The sequence below is a fragment of the Oryctolagus cuniculus genome, chromosome 4 (assembly GCF_051225735.1).
Source record: "Oryctolagus cuniculus isolate XC-2025 breed Fujian yellow rabbit chromosome 4, ASM5122573v1, whole genome shotgun sequence".
Taxonomy (NCBI): domain Eukaryota; kingdom Metazoa; phylum Chordata; class Mammalia; order Lagomorpha; family Leporidae; genus Oryctolagus; species Oryctolagus cuniculus.
The window spans coordinates 67619063-67636115 of record NC_142870.1 but is presented as its reverse complement, the minus strand read 5'-3'; the positions used below and the strand labels follow the sequence as shown (position 1 = coordinate 67636115).

The 17053-nt window shown below is 44.5% G+C and overlaps 1 protein-coding gene across 1 annotated transcript in view; it reads right to left on the bottom strand.

Annotated features, from left to right (window-relative positions):
- Window positions 1-1092: 1092 nt before the first annotated feature.
- PLCXD2 (phosphatidylinositol specific phospholipase C X domain containing 2) overlaps window positions 1093-17053 on the bottom strand; it is a 66519-nt gene continuing 50558 nt past the window's right edge. The window contains exons 3-4 of the mRNA XM_002716713.6: window positions 15949-16190; window positions 1093-7141 (exon numbers count right to left, since the gene is read on the bottom strand). Of these exons, the coding sequence (XP_002716759.1) occupies window positions 6982-7141; window positions 15949-16190 (402 nt within the window). The 3' untranslated portion in view covers window positions 1093-6981. The remainder of the gene's footprint in view (window positions 7142-15948; window positions 16191-17053) is intronic.

The window sequence follows — 17053 nt, the reverse complement described above, 5'->3', positions numbered from 1 at the left end:
AGCAGGTGTTTCACCTAGAAGCCAAGATGCCCATTTCCCACAATAGAGTGCCTGGGTTGGATTCTCAGTCTCAGCTCCTATGGTAGCTTCCTACAACGCAGACTTTCAGAGACATTGATGCTGGCTCAAATTCTTGGGTTCCTGTTATACGTCAGGGATCATGATTGTGTTTCCAAGCTCTTGGGTTCAGCCCTCGCCCACTGTTGCTTGCATTTGGGGGAGTGAATTAGCGTTCTATCTAATTATCTCTGTTTGTCTTGCAAATAAATTTTTAAAACAAATTAAAAAATATTTTTGGAACGTGAAAAAAGTAAAAATTATATAAACATAAAAAACAACTTTAAGCTACTGAAAGAGGTACTTATTAAAGCCAAACAGAAGACAATGTAGCATATTTGCCAAATAATAACTAAATACAGGCAGATAATTCTGACTATGACTATATTCTTAAACTATTACAGTAACTGGAACATGTAATTATTTTTAATTATCTGTTCCAAAGTTCAAAAACATGAAATGAATGACTGCTTAGAACTCATCTGATTTCTGCTAAATTCATATAAAGGATTTTAACACCAACACATTATTTTTGTAGATGGGGAAAAAAAGAATTCACTGAAATTAAGCCATCTTTGATATTCAAATAACAAAATTAGATATAAAGAAAATATTGGAATCTTCACTGCAACAGCAACTGCAGGCCAATCCTTATTTATTCTTTGTATACTCGGATGCATCATCGGGGCATTACTCTATTTCTGCGCATTTAGCAATCCCTCAGGTTCATGTGGGCCTGAGATGGTGGTCAGATGAGGCTATGGCATTCAGTAGGCCTGGCCAAAGCATAATGGAAATATTTGAAGCACTAAGGATGGAGTCTGAAAAAGCACAATGTCAAGGTTGTCTACATACTTCACATACTGCTGACTTCAGGGACTGCAACAGGTTGAGTTAGTCCCAGCATACACTAGAAAGGGCTGAGTGCGTTTTCACCAAATACTGTAAAACAAGAAGTTTTATTGATGCTGAGTCTATAGCTCCTTAAAAAAAATTAGAAGTTGGGCTAATAATAAAATGTTCATCCAAACAAAGTGCCTGCTAAAGTTTCACATTTATTATTAAGCTACATAGTTCAAATCAAATACAAGAAAACATATCATGTCATAATATCTAGTAAAAATTTTCACAGTTAAAATGAGGTATTCTGGAATTACAATGTGCTAGGTTAAATCGAGCAGTTTAATCAAAGTTACAGGGGAAAAACAGAGAAATATATTTGAACCATTATTTCTTGGGGGAGGGAGCTAAAAAGCCAAGTGAAATGTGTATGAATGAGATAATGAAGCCACAAAATACAGCATATCCAGCAGCACAGAAGCAACATTTTAATCCTAACCATAATTTTGTATAATTTATTATTTGAATATTTAACTTTGCAAACAACATGCAACTGTAGTGTAAAACAAGCAATATCAGACAAAATAGAATACCTATTACAGCATTTATCAGGTTCATATATCATCTGAATTCACCAAGACTTGATTCACTGGGACAGTTTCTGTATTTTCTAATCGCTGATCGGTGAGGTTAAGTATTACAGTTGGCATATACACAGTACGAATAATGCATACACGATTTGTATTTAACACTTATTAACACTGGGCTATAACTTAGCATAATAGCAGCAAGGTACCACTATTTCTAGAATATGTTCTAAGATTCACCATACTGATACTACAGATTAGTGACTGAAGTATAATTAGTGCAATAAACTAACCGCAAATGTACAAAGCTGCCAAAGGCCTGTATTTGACTTTTCAAAGTGCTGTGCTTCTTCCTGGGCTTAAAGCTTGTGAGCAAGCCCATGCTATTTGAATGTAATATGGTTCCCAAAGTTTTGTGCTCCAATCAAGTATAGTTCTAATATTTGAGTGGGGTGGGTAGCAGATGCAATAATAAAGGAGAGTAAGGAGCAACAGCCACTGTGATACGAGTGCGTTGGACCTCACTGAATGTCCACTCCTCCCATGTCCATTTTGCCAGCGTCCTGTGATTAACCGTAACCAGGAGATGATGGACGACAGCAAGGAGACAAGAGGAGAAGGTGGCGGTCTGTGCAGGAGATGAGAAGGAAGTCATAGAAAATGCCTCTAGACTTTTGGTGGGGCTGCTTCAGCAGATTGTGGAATGGAATTCCCAGAGAGAAGAGGGAAATAGCTTTTCCAACTATTTAGCTGAGTTTGAAAATTCCTAAGAACAAGTTCCGTTGGAGAAGATAGGGCACACTCTATCTACTGAAGGATAGAGTTATATTAGAAAATGTTAGTGTCTGAGACTGTGCTATTTTAAGGAAATCAATTAAAAACATTTTGTGGTACATTCTTCTGGGTTAGGGCTCGTGTAGAGATACAGTGCCAATGGCACCACCACACTAGTAGGAAGCTGGAGAATACAAAGGCTAAGGAGATAGAGGCTCTCTTGGGGGCACTAGAGAGTTGTTCATATTAAGGGTAGTCTTCAGCTACATCACATACACCATCAGTTTACTCCTGCATGTCCCAGTGCAATGCATGTGAGTGACTTAGCTATGGTGGCAAATACCAGGAGGCAGCCGGGGGCATGGGACAAAGATGCACTAGAAACCTAGTGCAATATACAAAGACAATCATGTCCTATACCGTGATCAACCAACTTCCTTGCAGTTTGGATGTTTGATGCCATTGATTCCTATTCACCTCCTCTTCACGTTACAAGGCTGCATAGCATGTATTGGGCAAGGCCCACTGTCGGGATCCACCACACCTGATGGCAGGTTTCTGAGGCCTCCACATTTCATTATACAGATCAGTAGAGGTGCCATTCAATGAGCCCAAGTAGCATTCTTCATGTGTGCCCCAGAAGGAAGAATGTCCACAACTGTACACACCCTGAGGATAAGGCATTTGACCTACACACTAGAAACCTTCTATGTTGCGAGCTGATCCACTGATGTTTGCACAACACTCAGCACTCAGGTAGCAGACAGCATCTTTATTACACATGAAAGAGCAGGAAGACTGACCAGAGGGTCACTAGCTCCACTCAGGCAGGGGAGCCTCATGGCTGTGCTTCATTCGATAGCACTGTCTGCTCCCCAGAACCTAAGAAGTCAGACAATAAAGAACACGGCAAAAACTTAAAGTGGCATGAACTACATCCGACATGTGGCCTGCTTTCGTGTAGTACTTTTGCTTCCCAGAAAAGTGGAGTGACTTTGCTTCAGTCTCAGTCTCTGCCGTGTCTCCACTGTTAGCTTTGTGCTCAGCCCTCTACTTGGGTTGCAATCAGGTCTCTTTGGGGAGCATTTTCTAAAGGCAAAGATTCAGAAAACCAAAGATAGAAGATCCCAACACACCACAAAGCTGAGATTAATTCCTGAATGCTCCTTGGACAGAAACATACATTTTTTTAATGTGAATATGAAGTTTTTGAAAGAAGGATTAGAGTTCTTAAGACCTATCACTACCTGGGCTCAGATCTTGTGCTTTTCTCTGGGTTTACATAAAATCCTGGGCTTGGACTGTGGCTTAACTGTTCTCAAGATTCAGGGAACTGGATCCAGCACTAAGGAAAATGACTAAACTACTATCAGGTCTAATACAGCAAATATTAAAAATTGTTTGGCATGACCCCTTTAGGTCTGTCATCTATATAAAATTTAATCTCCAGTAGCTTGTCATCCCCTTTCATCAAATTCATCTTGACCTAAGAATATCTTTTGTACCTGTGACACCACATGGTACTTCCAATACGCTCAAAGTTCGAACTTTCCGTGCTGTTCCAACCCAGCTGAAACCTGTGATGGTCCCCTTTGCCACAAGACATGGACATGTGACTGTGTGAGAAATGGTCCAGGGAGCTCATGAAAAACCCAGTTATATTTTGAAATAAATAATGACCCAAAATTCTGTGAAACTTAAGTCCTCTTTGGCTCAGTCAATTTTGCTCTAAGTGTGAGCCTGATTTTGATCTGGAAGTCCCCAGAACTTGTGAGAACATATGATGTGGTTGGGTCACCATTTTTGTTGTTGGCAGGTGTGCAATGAGTCCTTGACTTAAGGTGTATTTTCTTTCTGTCCCACGTGCCTGAGTTCTGCTTGGCCTCATGGTCAAGGAATAGAATGCACACAATCTTTACATATGTCAAGCAACTTTTTCATGGGATGGAGATTTCACCCATTTGAGGATATTTATAAAGGGAAAACTAAATAATTCTCCTCCTATCTCCCAGAACTCCTGTGCAGATTTTCAAAATGCAAGCAAAGCAGGCAACCAAAAGCAGCCCAAATGAGTGACTACTTGCATTCACCACACAGAGCAGAATTCCATGCACACAACCCTGGTGGTTTTTTGTGCTTCTGTGTCATGCTTGATGATTTTTTTTTCTTACCATGAAAACACTAAGGTGCACTTAAATGTTACAATTCAAGCAAAGTGCAACTATATATTGAAAAACTAAACAAGAAAATCAAGTAAACATTTCACTGAACAGTCTGTAGCCCTTGGTTTCACTGGCATCCAGTATAGATACCTGTCGACACACCTGGCCTCATAGCACCAAGCACCTGGACAAAGCTGAGGCTCAAATAAAACAGAGCAGAATGATTCTCCTCTTGCCTCCTTATCTCTTTGCCAAGTAACGAAGGGTCAAGAGAGGGGCATAAATCTAGTCGGTAGGATAGAAACATAACCCAAACAGAACAACGAAAAAAATAAACTCTGAGGACAGGCCAGGGGTTTCAGGGCTGGTTGCTAGGGTTTATTACCCAAATTGAAGGGAAATTAAGAAAGGAAGGGCATTTTCGTTCCTCCTCCTATCCAGAGAAAACTCTACAGGATTAGATAATGCTAATCCCCAAAGCTCTTTAGGGAGAGGTTCAAATGCAAGAAAAGGGAGATTTGAGCAAGATTTTCCCAGAAGCAACTGTAGTGTGACCTCCTGAAGCTGTGGGAGCTAAAAGTCAGGGCTTCAACTATTTTACAGAAAGTGCAGGCTGGAAGATCAAGAGCCAGGGATGTGCATGTGCTTTTAGTAGCTCACCCAGGATGCCCCTTACTGCAGGCAGCATGCAAAGTCCAGCTACAAGCATCAGAAGACAGGAGTGGGGAACTCCTGGGAGAAGGGGCCAACGACCTTCACAAATGCACACATGCATTTCAGATCCCACGCTTGTATTTCCTCCTTAGGAATCCAGAAGCTGACACTTGCTAGGATACCTGGAGGGTACCGAGCAGCATTGAGGCTCATCCACGCTCACGCCCAGTTTTCTTTCTGGCTCCTTCTTTTGCAACTCTCTTCCCGAGGGTCTACCTCAAGCACCAAGAGTTCTTTCTTCTTGACCCATTGTGTCTTCTGTCCCACTGCGTGGCTTAGTAGGGGCTTCTCAGAGCTGGAGCACAGCCACACACAGGCACTGTCTCCCCCAGCAGGATGGACAGAGCTAGGCCATCTACAGCAGTGTCAGAGGTCACTCACAGCCCTGATACACGAGGCCCCGTCCAGGGCAGAGGACCGTGGCAGCATGTGTCCTGGGTGAGGCAAGTTCGGTAAGCTCCTGTGGGAGCGCTCTTGACATAAGAAGCACTGCAGATTCTTACTCTATGAATAAATAAATGAACAAATAAATAAACAATCAGAACACAAGAGGGCTCTTTGTAGGTAAGCACCTCTTCTCAATAAAAAAAGAAAAACAAAATCCCCTCTTGAGTTTCAAAGCCCTCATTCAGTGGTGAGTAGTAGGCTCAAAACAACCTGCAGAAAGTAGAACAGTCCAGACAAGAACTGGCTAAGTTCCAACACTGGGATTTCTCACTTGATGACCCACAAGTCATCCTAAACGTCCCCGAGGTAGTCTAGTGTTCCAGGAGTTACAGAACGGCTCCCATCCTACTTGAGGCTTCCTCCTTTAACGCCACTGCACTTCCCCATGCACCCTGTGTCTGCCTCCATGTGTCACAGCCAGGATGCCTTAGTGTGGTGTCCCACGCTATGCACCTAAGTCCTAGGCAGAAAACAATGAAATGCAACTCCAAGATTTGGCTTGGAGACCTCACTCTAAAGAGGACCTTGCCAAAATGATGCAGGTGCTGCTCTGGCAGCTACATTTTGGGGAAAGCGACAGAACTAAACCAAAGGAATCTGGAAAGCAACAAACATGCATGTCTATCTCTTAGTGAGTCCAGCTCTCAAAAGATCTCCTGTCATTGTTCCTTTCACTTTTAAGTAAGGGCCTAATGAAATAGAAGGGAATCAATGTTTTAAAATTAGGAAATCTTTTTCCAGCTCTAAAGGCAGTATATACTGTTGATCTGAAGAATGAAGGTGACCAGTTGCCTGCACAAGCTATGCACAAAGAGCTTGTGGCTGAAACACCTTGGTGACAAATAACTTACGTTCTCAGGGAAGAAGGGGTGGCATTCAAGAATCCTAGAGAGAGCTGGTGCTTGACCTCCTCTCACCTAAGAACCCTGGGTTGATGTTAAAGCCAACCCAGAGGGCAGCCCACACCTGCTAGGAGTCATTCCTTTTACCTGGAATGCCTTTCTGGTCTATCCTCACTGGCTCAAGCACAATATCTTGGTAAAGACAATAATAGGGAAACTGGACCAATCAGGGGACACTCCATACCCCAGTGGCATTTGCATATCCTATTCCTATATTCCATTCACCACCATAAGCCACTGGGGAGATTCTGGTCTTAACCACATGAAATAAATTTTATTCCCTCAGACTTAAATTTTTTTAAAGTCTCTCTTGGGGAAAAAAAATGCAGTTGAAAGCCCTGTCATTTTATCCTAATGGCCCTGTGAGGAAGGAAAAAAAAAAACCCTCCTCCTCTTACTCACTTCTCCATCACTGCCCAGGGACCATCCTAACAGGAAACCCTTCCAAACTTTACCCTGGATCAACAACTTCCACATTAAGTTAAACAAGCAATCAAATCAGCATTTAGCCAAAGCCCTGTCCTCCTGTAGGAGGTCATTCAACTCAATGACGGTCGTGGCAAAGTCCACCAGGTCCACGAAGTCAGATGTGATGATGTTGACGCCCATGGCTCCAGGCTTCTGTGTCTTCACCCAGTCCAGGATGGCAGGAAGATTCCTACACAGAGGGAAGTGTTGGGGGCAGAGAGAACAGAGGGCAGAGTTGAAAGTTCTGCGTCTGTAGGCATGGGAATACAACAGTCCCCTGATTGTAACAAAAGCATGTCAAGGAAATCACAAGCCATGAGGGGCATGTCTGCTTAAAGTTTACATTTTCTTTAGGGGTGGCAGTGGTCTCTATTCCACCAAGCGTTCTACCTTCCAGGTTTCTTTGCTGGAAGAGCAGACTACCTGTCTCAGGCACCAAAGTGATGCCATGCCAACAAGAGCTTAAAAGAGAAAACTAAGATCAAGAGCTTCATAATCGGTGCACTCTTCAATCCTTTTTTTAAAAAGATGTCTTTATTGGCTGGCGCCGCGGCTCAATAGGCTAATCCTCCACCTAGCAGCACCGGCACATCGGGTTCTAGTCCTGGTCGGGGTGCCGGATTCTGTCCCGGTTGCCCCTCTTCCAGGCCAGCTCTCTGCTGTGGCCAGGGAGTGCAGTGGAGGATGGCCCAAGTGCTTGGGCCCTGCACCCCATGGGAGACCAGGAGAAGCACCTGGCTCCTGCCTTCGGATCAGCGCTGTGCGCCAGCCGCAGCACGCCAGCGGTGGCGGCCATCGGAGGGTGAACCAACGGCAAAAGGAAGACCTTTCTCTCTGTCTCTCTCTCTCTCACTATCCACTCTGCCTGTCAAAAAAAAAAAAAAAAAAAAAGATGTATTTATTAATTTATTTGAAAGGCAAAGTGACACAGAGAAAGGGAGAGTCAGAGAAGGAGGACGAGAGAAAGAGAGCTTCCATCTCCTGGATTACTCCCTAAATGGCTGCAATAGTCAGGCCCAGGCCAGGCCAAAGACAGGAGCTCCACCCAGGTCTCCCATGTCAGTGGCAGGGGCCCAAGTACTTGGGTCATTTTCTGCTTCTTTCCCCAAGCGCATTAGCAAGGAGCTGGATTGGAAATAGACCAACCAGGACTTGAACTGGTGCTGTGATATGGGATGCTGGAGTCATAGGCAGTGACTTAACCCATTGTGTCACAATGCTCGGCCCTTTTTCTAATTAGAATATAGTAAAAATTACAGAACCTTATAATAATTTTATAGTAAGTATATTGACCACTCAGATACTAGTACTCCATTGGCTACACCTGCTTGCCATGTATCAATCCACCAACCATCACCCGGCTTCCATCAATCCATCCTGGTATTAACATATTCCAACTGCAAACATTTATACACAGCCCCTCCATTTCAACTGGCATAGGATTAATTAGACTTCCGTTCTCATTTCAGGCTTTCTTTTTTGACATAAAGTTTATGTGCAATAAAATGTGCAAATCTAAAGTATATATTTACTGAGTTTTGGCAAAACAAAAAAGAAAAAAATCAAAGTATAAAGCATTAACAGCATTCAAGAAGCTCTTGCACCTCTTCTGCAGCGATCCTTGTCCCATCCTCCCATCAACAATAATTATTAGAATTATTTTCTACTACAGATTGTATTTGCCTGTTCTGGAATTTAATATAAACTATGCAATGTGTACTTTTTGGTGTGACTGTTTCTTTATTTAGCATAATGGTTTTGAAATTCACCTATGTTGATGTGTGTATCAATGGTTCTTTCTTTCTTTTTCTTAGCGTGGCATGGTATTCCATTGTACAAACAAATCACAGTTTGTTTTTCCATTTTCCTATTTATGGGTATATGAATTTTTTTCCAGTTTTTTATATTGTGAATAAAATTGTTACAAGCATTCTTATGCAAGCCTTTTTGTAGACATTTACTTTAACTTTCCTTTTTCTTTTCTTTTTTTTTTTTTTATTTGACAGGTAGAGTTATAGACAGAGAGAGACATAGAGAAAGGTCTTCCTTTCACTTGTTCACTCCCCAAATGGCCGCTATGGCTGGTGCTGCGCCGATCCAAAGCCAGGAGCCAGGTGCTTCCTCCTGGTCTCCCATGCGGGTGCAGGGGCCCAAGCACTCGGGCCATCCTCCACTGCTTTCCTGGGTCACAGCAGAGAGCTGGCCTGGAAGAGGAGCAACCAGGACTAGAATCCGGTGCCCATATGGGATGCTGGTGCCGCAGGCGGAGGATTAACCAAATGAGCCATGGCGCCGGCCCTAAATTTTTATTTTATTTATTTGAAAAGCAGAGTGGCAGAGAGGAGAGGGAGACACACACACACACACACACACACACAGAGAGAGAGAGAGAGAAATTTTCTATCTACTTGTTCACTCCCCAAATGGTTGCCATGGCCGGGGCTGCTCCAGGCCAAGTCAGGAGCCAGAAACTCCATCCTAGCCTCCCATGTGAGTGGCAGGGGCCCATGTACTTGGACCATCCTCCATTGTTTTCCCAGGTGCATTAGCATGGAGCTGGATTGGAATCGGAGCAGCTCAAATTTGAACCAGGGCTCAGATATGGAAATGTTGGCTTTGTAGGAGGTGGCTTAACCCAGTGTGCCACAATGTGGCCCCTTCATTTTTCTTGTGTAAATATTAAAGAATAAAATTTCTATGTTGCAGAGATGGTTTATACATAGTTTTATAAGAAACTGCTGGGCCTTTTCCCATTGAAATTGTTCTACCATACAGGTAGACTCCCACCTGAGTGTCCCACTTGCTTCACTTCCTTCCCTAACACGGTGCTACCAGTCTTTCATCTTAGCCATTATAATGGATGGGTAGCAATAGCTCAAAATGCTTCAATTTGAACTTTTCTGATGACTAGTAATGTTGAGTAGTTTCTCATGTGCTTATTGGCCCTCTGTATATCTTATTCTTGAAAGTGTTTGTTCAATTCTTTTACTAATCTTTTTACTTTCTTTAAAAACAAAAACAAAAACAAAAAACCTGCTACATTCGGAGCCTGCACTGTGGCATAGCGGGTAAAGCCGCCGTCCTGGCTGGTCCACTTTCAATTCCGCTCTCTGCTATGGAAAGCAGTAGAGGACAGCCCAAGTGCTTGGGCCCCTGCACCCGCATGGGAGACCAGGAGGAAGCTCCTGGCTCCTGGCTTCGGATCTGCGCAGCTCCGGCTGTTGCGGCCAATTGGGGAATGAACCAGAGGATGGAAGATCTCTCTCTCTCTCTTTGCCTCTACTTCTCTTTCTCTGTGTAACTCTGATTTTCAAATAAATAAATAAATCTGTTAAAAAAGCTGCTGCATTGTAGCAATTACTTATGTATCTTGATACTAGTCTTTTGTCAGCAATATTTTGTGAATATTTTCTCCTATCCTGGAGCTTGCCTGCTGATTTTCATTTTGATGAGCTGAATGTGTTAATTTTGAGTGAGTCTTATCCAGCAATTTTTTTTCTTTTATGACTGGTGATATTTTAAAGAAACTTTTGCTTACTCCTAATACACAAAGATATTCTATATTTCTTATAAAAATTTTATGTTTTTAGCTCCTGCTTAGCTCTCAGATTCACTTCAAATTAATTTTTGTATAGAGTGTACAGTAGGAGTTAAGCTTCACCTTTTTCTAAATGAACATATAGCTATTCTACTTGCTCTGTGTGGCTTCTTAGTAGAAGAATGTGTAACCAGTAGTCTCATGAATGCATACAATCAGTCTCATTCTATAAACTGAAGACTTCCTACGTGACAGCCAAATGTGGTGCCCACTAAAGCTAACAGGCTAGTGACATAAACAAGTCATGCCAACTCAGGGTGACCACTGCGGCATTAGTAGTGAGTGCAAAGTACCCGGAGCCGTAGGCAGGGAGCGATAAGATGTACTCGGAGTTTGCGTCATGGTAAAAATAACTTACTAAGTGCCCGACTGGCTGAGAGCACTTTAAACAAGACAGAAACTGGTCCTGTGTTGGGCAGAGGGCCTGGCGATTTCTTATAAAGGATTTGCTCTAGGCCCAAACTGAACTAGGTCACGTTCATTATCACCAGCGGCCTCTTTCTGCTCTTTGGGTACCACCTCTCCAGCTGGTTCCTTTTCTCCTTCGAAGCTGCACCCCTTCCTTTGGGTACATATGTATGTACAGCTGTCTCCTAGATGACCCTCGATCGGCCAGTGGGGGCACTGTTGTCTTTCTCCCCTTTCTTCCACACAACAACTGCACTCGGTCCTGGGCCTCTGCCCACACTCAGTTGCCTCTAGTCAGCCTTGGGCTAAAACTCTTCTCCTGAACCGCTTCGTGCTTTTAGAACAATAGCTGGTTAAAACCTAAACCGCTCTCTCAGGGACATTTGCATTTTAACTAGGACTGCAAAAGGTTTAAAAATCTCAGGATGACCTGTGTTTACTTAGTTTTGTGGTCCTTCAATTTCTGCCCCCTGCAAAATGGGGGTCCTAACAGTATCTCACACAGAGTTTTGGGGCATTAAATAAAACAATCCATCAGAAGTGTCTGGGACAATTCCCAGGATATGGTAAGTACCGTGTTAAGTGTTTGCAATAAGAGGTCTCATAAATTGGGAGAATGTAAGTCTGAAACATTTGGAAGCTGGGGGTAAGAACTTAAGCTACAAAGTGCTGTTGGCCTGACAACGAGGGGCTGCAGAGACCAGGAATATACAAGGGCCCACATGAATGTCATGGTGCTACCGAGTTTGAGGCAGTCAAGACTTTGTCAACAGCAGCGTTTAAGTATGAAACACAGGCGCCATCTGCTGGTCACCATGGGGAAGTGGGCATGGTAGGCCTGGTGGAAACTCCGACCTGCTGCAGCCAGAGCTACACTTTCCAGCCTTCTTTACCAATAGGGCTGACAGGTGTATTTTGTGCCAGGTTCTGTGGTAGGCATTTTCATGTTAAGATTCTGCAGTCTCGTGAGGTGTTATCAATCCCAGTGAACTGTTGAGAAAACCACAGCTCAGGGACCTCAGAAGTCTAAGGCCACCGTGTTGCTAAGAACTGCATTAGCTTGCAAGGGCTGTGGTAGCCAAACACAGGACCCAGGATGGCTTGAATAGCAGGGATGTGTGTACTCCTGTTCTGGAGGTGGATGGCCAAGGTCAGGGAGCCAGCAGGCCTCCCTCTTTGGCCTGCGGGTGACTGCTTTCTCACCGTGTCCTAACCTGGCCTCGTCTATGTGCACGCAAGTCCTGGGGTCTCTCTGTGTGTCTGAGGTTCCTTTTCTTTAAAGGATTAGGGTCCACCTGGCATGTTAACTTAATTGCCTCTTTAAGCACAGCACCCATATCCAAAGATAGTCATATTCTGAAGTACTAGGGGTTTTAGGGATTCAATAAATGAATGGGGAGAGACCATCTTGGACTTTAGCCCCAGACCTCCTTGGTTCAGTCCATGTGCCCTCTTTCATGGCAGCTCTCTCCAGACGCTTGGGCAAAACCCACTTTCATTTGACTTCAGTGTGAGTACTATAAATCTGAACTCCAGGATGCCTTGAATCTGGGGAGAGCCACAGTAGAAATTCGGTTACAGTGGCTACGGTTTCTGTGGCCTCCTTCTAGGGGGATGAGCCAAGATGTGCAAGTTCTCGCGTCTGACGTTCGGTGAAGAGTTGGGAGGTTAACTCCTGTGTGAGAGAACCCTCTCCACATTGATGGAAAGCATGCCTTGTCTTCTCACTCAACTTGGCTGATGACCAGTGCTCAGAACCAGCTGGGTGGGTTGTGGTCTAGGACAGCCCCTCTGGGTGTTGTCGCCCAGGGGAAGGCCCTGCACTGGTTCAGCTGCCCTGACGAGGTCACGGTCACGTTTGCACTGGGCTCGACCTCAGCGGCACTTCCTGCCTTAGTAGATGAGCCAGCTTAGGAATGCATGATGCTTCCCTGTAATAGTCTTGTGACCAATAGGGGCCGAGATGCCAAAGAGTCTTTCTAATCCCAGGGACATATGCTGCCTGCCAACCAGGCAAGGGCTATGGCATCACCAGGACACCCTGGCTTTGGGCACATGCCCCTGTCATTAGATGAAAGGGCCTATGATTCATCTGCAGCCCAATCAAAGTTCTAGGAATTTACAAGTAAGAAAACCAGTGTGACACTGTGGGGCAACAGCTGCAGCCAGAGATCTGGCCAGATTCACATACTAATAAGACAATTCCAGGCCTGCAGAGAGAAAGGGGTAGCATTGAACTTTATAAAGGACAGTGGTCCACAGAAGCCTGGTTATTTGATCCTTTCTAAAGGACAGGGCAGGAGCACAGCGGCCATGCAAGTGGCACAAGCAAGTCTGAGATGTATTATTGACTCTTGGCAGCTATGCAGATCTGGGTCAGTTAACTTCGCTGAGTCCCATCTAAGTGAGTGGTGACACTGTGCCCTAGATAATGAGCCCTCTGAGAGGCTGGCTTGATTTAAGAATGAAGTGAAATCTTCCACAGAAAAGGTACTTGATATTAAGAATACAGCATGCAGCTAGAACTACTCATTATTTTTAAATGCTTCCTCTTCCTTGTTTCACACCTCTCCCTGCACAGACTTTATAAGAGTGATTTTCACATGGCCTTACAGAAATTTTTATGTCGGTTTTTCCTGCCAGACTTTGAGTTCTAGCAGAGAGCAGAGCTATATTCATTCGCTGTCTATCTTTCCCTCTGGCCCCTCCCAGTTACTCAATGTTGGCTGAATGAATAATAAATACCACTGTGTTAATCTACAAATTTACCAAAGGCGTTTATATGAATATATATAATATATAATATATGCTTCTAATTCAGGATCTTTCAAAAAGATATAGTATTGTTTTATTAATTCTCTTTTCCAAGTTCAAAACAACCAATTCAACTACAACAGCTTAGGAGAACCACACAGAAAGGAGGATCACTGGGATTCAGTCATAAAAAGAATGGTAAACTGGTTAGAACCAGGAGACATTATGTTAAGTGACACGAGCCAGACACAGAATGACAAATACTATGTGCTTTCTCTCATATGTGCCCACTAGAAGAACTGATTTCCAGGGGCTAGCAGTGTGGCCCTGAAAGGGTTAAGCCTCCGCCTGTGATGCAGCATCCGGTGTGGGAGCTGCTGGTGGCACTGCTGCTTCCCTGCCCATCCAGCTCCCAGCTCTTGGCCTGGGAAAAGCCAAAGATGGCCACTAAGGGAGATCTGGATGAAACCCCTGGCTCCCGGCTTAGGCCAGGCCCTCCCCTGCCGTTACAGCCATTTTGGGGGTAAACCAGTGGATGGAAGATTTTATCTCTCTCTCTCTCTCTCTCTCTCTCTCAGTAACTCTGTTTTCAAATAAATAAATTTTTAAAAATAAAGATTTCAAATTAGAAGAGAGTGGAATAGTGATTTCTAGACCCCAGGAAGTGTGGGGGGAAGTGAGCTGGTAAGCGGTTGGATAGTAGGTACCAAAATACAGCAGATAGGAGCGGCGAGTTCCAGTGTTTCACAGCTTAGTGTCTAGTTCACAATAATCCATTGTGTATTTTGAGAAGAACTAGGAAAGAAGAGCTTGAAAGTGCCAAAAATAAAGGAATGATAAGTGTTATTACCATGATTTGATCATTACACATCATATACATGTATTGAGATATGCATAATTATTATGTGTTAATTAAGCATTTAAAAAATGACATAGGTTTCCGGTTCTGTCCGCAGCCAACATAAGCAGGAGCACTCCCAAAGAAAAAAAAATGCAGGTGCCCTGTGCTATCTAAACTCCTCTTGGGTGTAATCCTCTTTTTGAGGTCACACTCTTCAAACTCAGAACCAGCCACACAGGGGCATGCTTCTGGATGAATCTTTCACTATCTGAACTCCACTCTCATCATCTGGGACCCAGGAACCAACTGCAGTGTACAAAATACATTTTGTTACCCAACTATATTAGCTTCCCCTGCCTGGACTGCAAAGGATGCCCTGTTATTTGAGTATATTTGGAATGGTTCCTGTGTGTACATATGGGCATGTACACACACACACACACACACACACACACAAACCACTATTTTTTCTTGACAACATCTATCATCCATTGGTGTCCAGGACAAAGAACGCTGTCCAACATACATCACCGGCACTTCTCCTGCTTAACTGTATGGTCAGCTCCGTTCTACCCCCAGGGATTATCCACAGCTAGGGCATGGGGGGCAGTGTCCTCAGCTGCTTCTCAGGACTCAGGGTCACATGGAAGGGAGAACAAACTCTTGAAGGGCCATCTCTGAATCTCTGGCACAATGGTCTGTAGTTAATGATTCTCGAATAAGTGAGTACTTGGACCAACTGTAAGGGACCAGGGCAAGTGGCACAAGCAAGCTGGCATCGATGGCATTGATTCAAAGTGCTTTACCATGGTATCAAAACTTAAAGCATATTTAATTTTTTTTTTTGACAGGCAGAGTGGACAGTGAGAGAGAGACAGAGAGAAAGGTCTTCCTTTGCCATTGGTTCACCCTCCAATGGCAGTCGCGGCCGGCGCGCTGCGGCCGGCGCACCGCGCTGATCCGATGGCAGGAGCCAGGAGCCAGGTTCTTCTCCTGGTCTCCCATGGGGTGCAGGGCCCAAGCACCTGGGCCATCCTCCACTGCACTCCCGGGCCACAGCAGAGAGCTGGCCTGGAAGAGGGGCAACCGGGACAGAATCCGGCGCCCCGACCGGGACTAGAACCCGGTGTGCCGGCGCCGCTAGGCGGAGGATTAGCCTAGTAAGCCGCGGCGCCGGCCCAGCATATTTAATTTTATGATGTGTATTTTTAAAAAAGTGTTTAGAGATCCTTTGTTAATGTGAACCACCCCAAGTGCATCGCTGTCTCAAATGTAAGTGTTTTTGTTTGCTTTTAAATGGTCAAACTCTACAGTTTCTCTGCTGTTTATTCAGAACAGAATCAAGTTAATTAAAAACAAAACCAAACCCTGATTTGTGAGATGGATAAATACTTACCTATGAACCAGAGTGTTCTTGAGGCCACCGACCAGGCCCCTGGCGATGGTCTTCACTCTGGGCGTGAGAATGGCCTGGGAGACATGGAAAGAGCCACGGGGCGCTCGCTCACTCAGGGTGGTCTCCAAGAAGAGGATGAGCTTGCGCACACTCGTGGTATTTGCCCAGGGTGCTGGGATCTTCTTTCCAGGCCACAGGAAGGGGTATTGCTTGTAGAAGGGACAGTGGTAGAAAATAAGGACCTGCGGTATTCAGAATAGAAAAGGGGCAGCAATTCATGACAAAGCAGAACGTTAACTTCTGGGTTACACAGATTGCTGCAAAAAGCAAACAAATACAACTGTATGTAGAACCTCAAGATCTGTTAGCTATATATGCTTTTTTTGGTAAAGATTTATTTATTTATTTGAAAGTCAGAGTTACACAGAGAGAGGAGAGGCAGAGAGAGAGAGAGAGAGAGGTCTTCCATCTGCTGGCTCACTCCCCAATTGGCCACAACAGCCGGAGCTGAGCCAATCTGAAGCCAGGAGCCAGGAGCCAGGAGCTTCCTCCGGGTCTCCCATGTGGGTGCAGGGGCCCAAGCACTTGGGCCATCTTCTAATGCTTTCCCAGGCCATGGCAGAGAGCTGGATTGGAAGTGGAGCAGCTGGGTTTCAAACTGGCGCCCATATGGGCTGCCGGCGCTTCAGGCCAGGGCATTAACCTACTGCCCCACAGCGCCAGCCCCTAGCTATATATGCTTATAAAACCACTGAGCAAAAATGTACTCAGTGTTTGCTCTGTGTCTGACACAAAGATTCTTAATCAGTTCTATTTTCTTTTATAGACATGCATGCCTCTGGAAACAGGGAAAAATCTTGGAGCTCCTTTTTGAATTATAACCTCGGGCCCAGCATTGTGGTACAGTCAGTTGTGGCATAGTGGGTTAATCCACTGTGATGCCAGCATCCCATTTGCATACCTGTTTGTGTTCTGGCTGCTCACATTCTGATCCAGCACCCTGCAAATGTGCCTTGGAAAGCAGTGGAAGATAGCCCAAGTACCTGGGCCCCTGCCATGCGTATGGGAGCCCAGGATGGAGTTCTAGGCTCCTGACTTCAACATG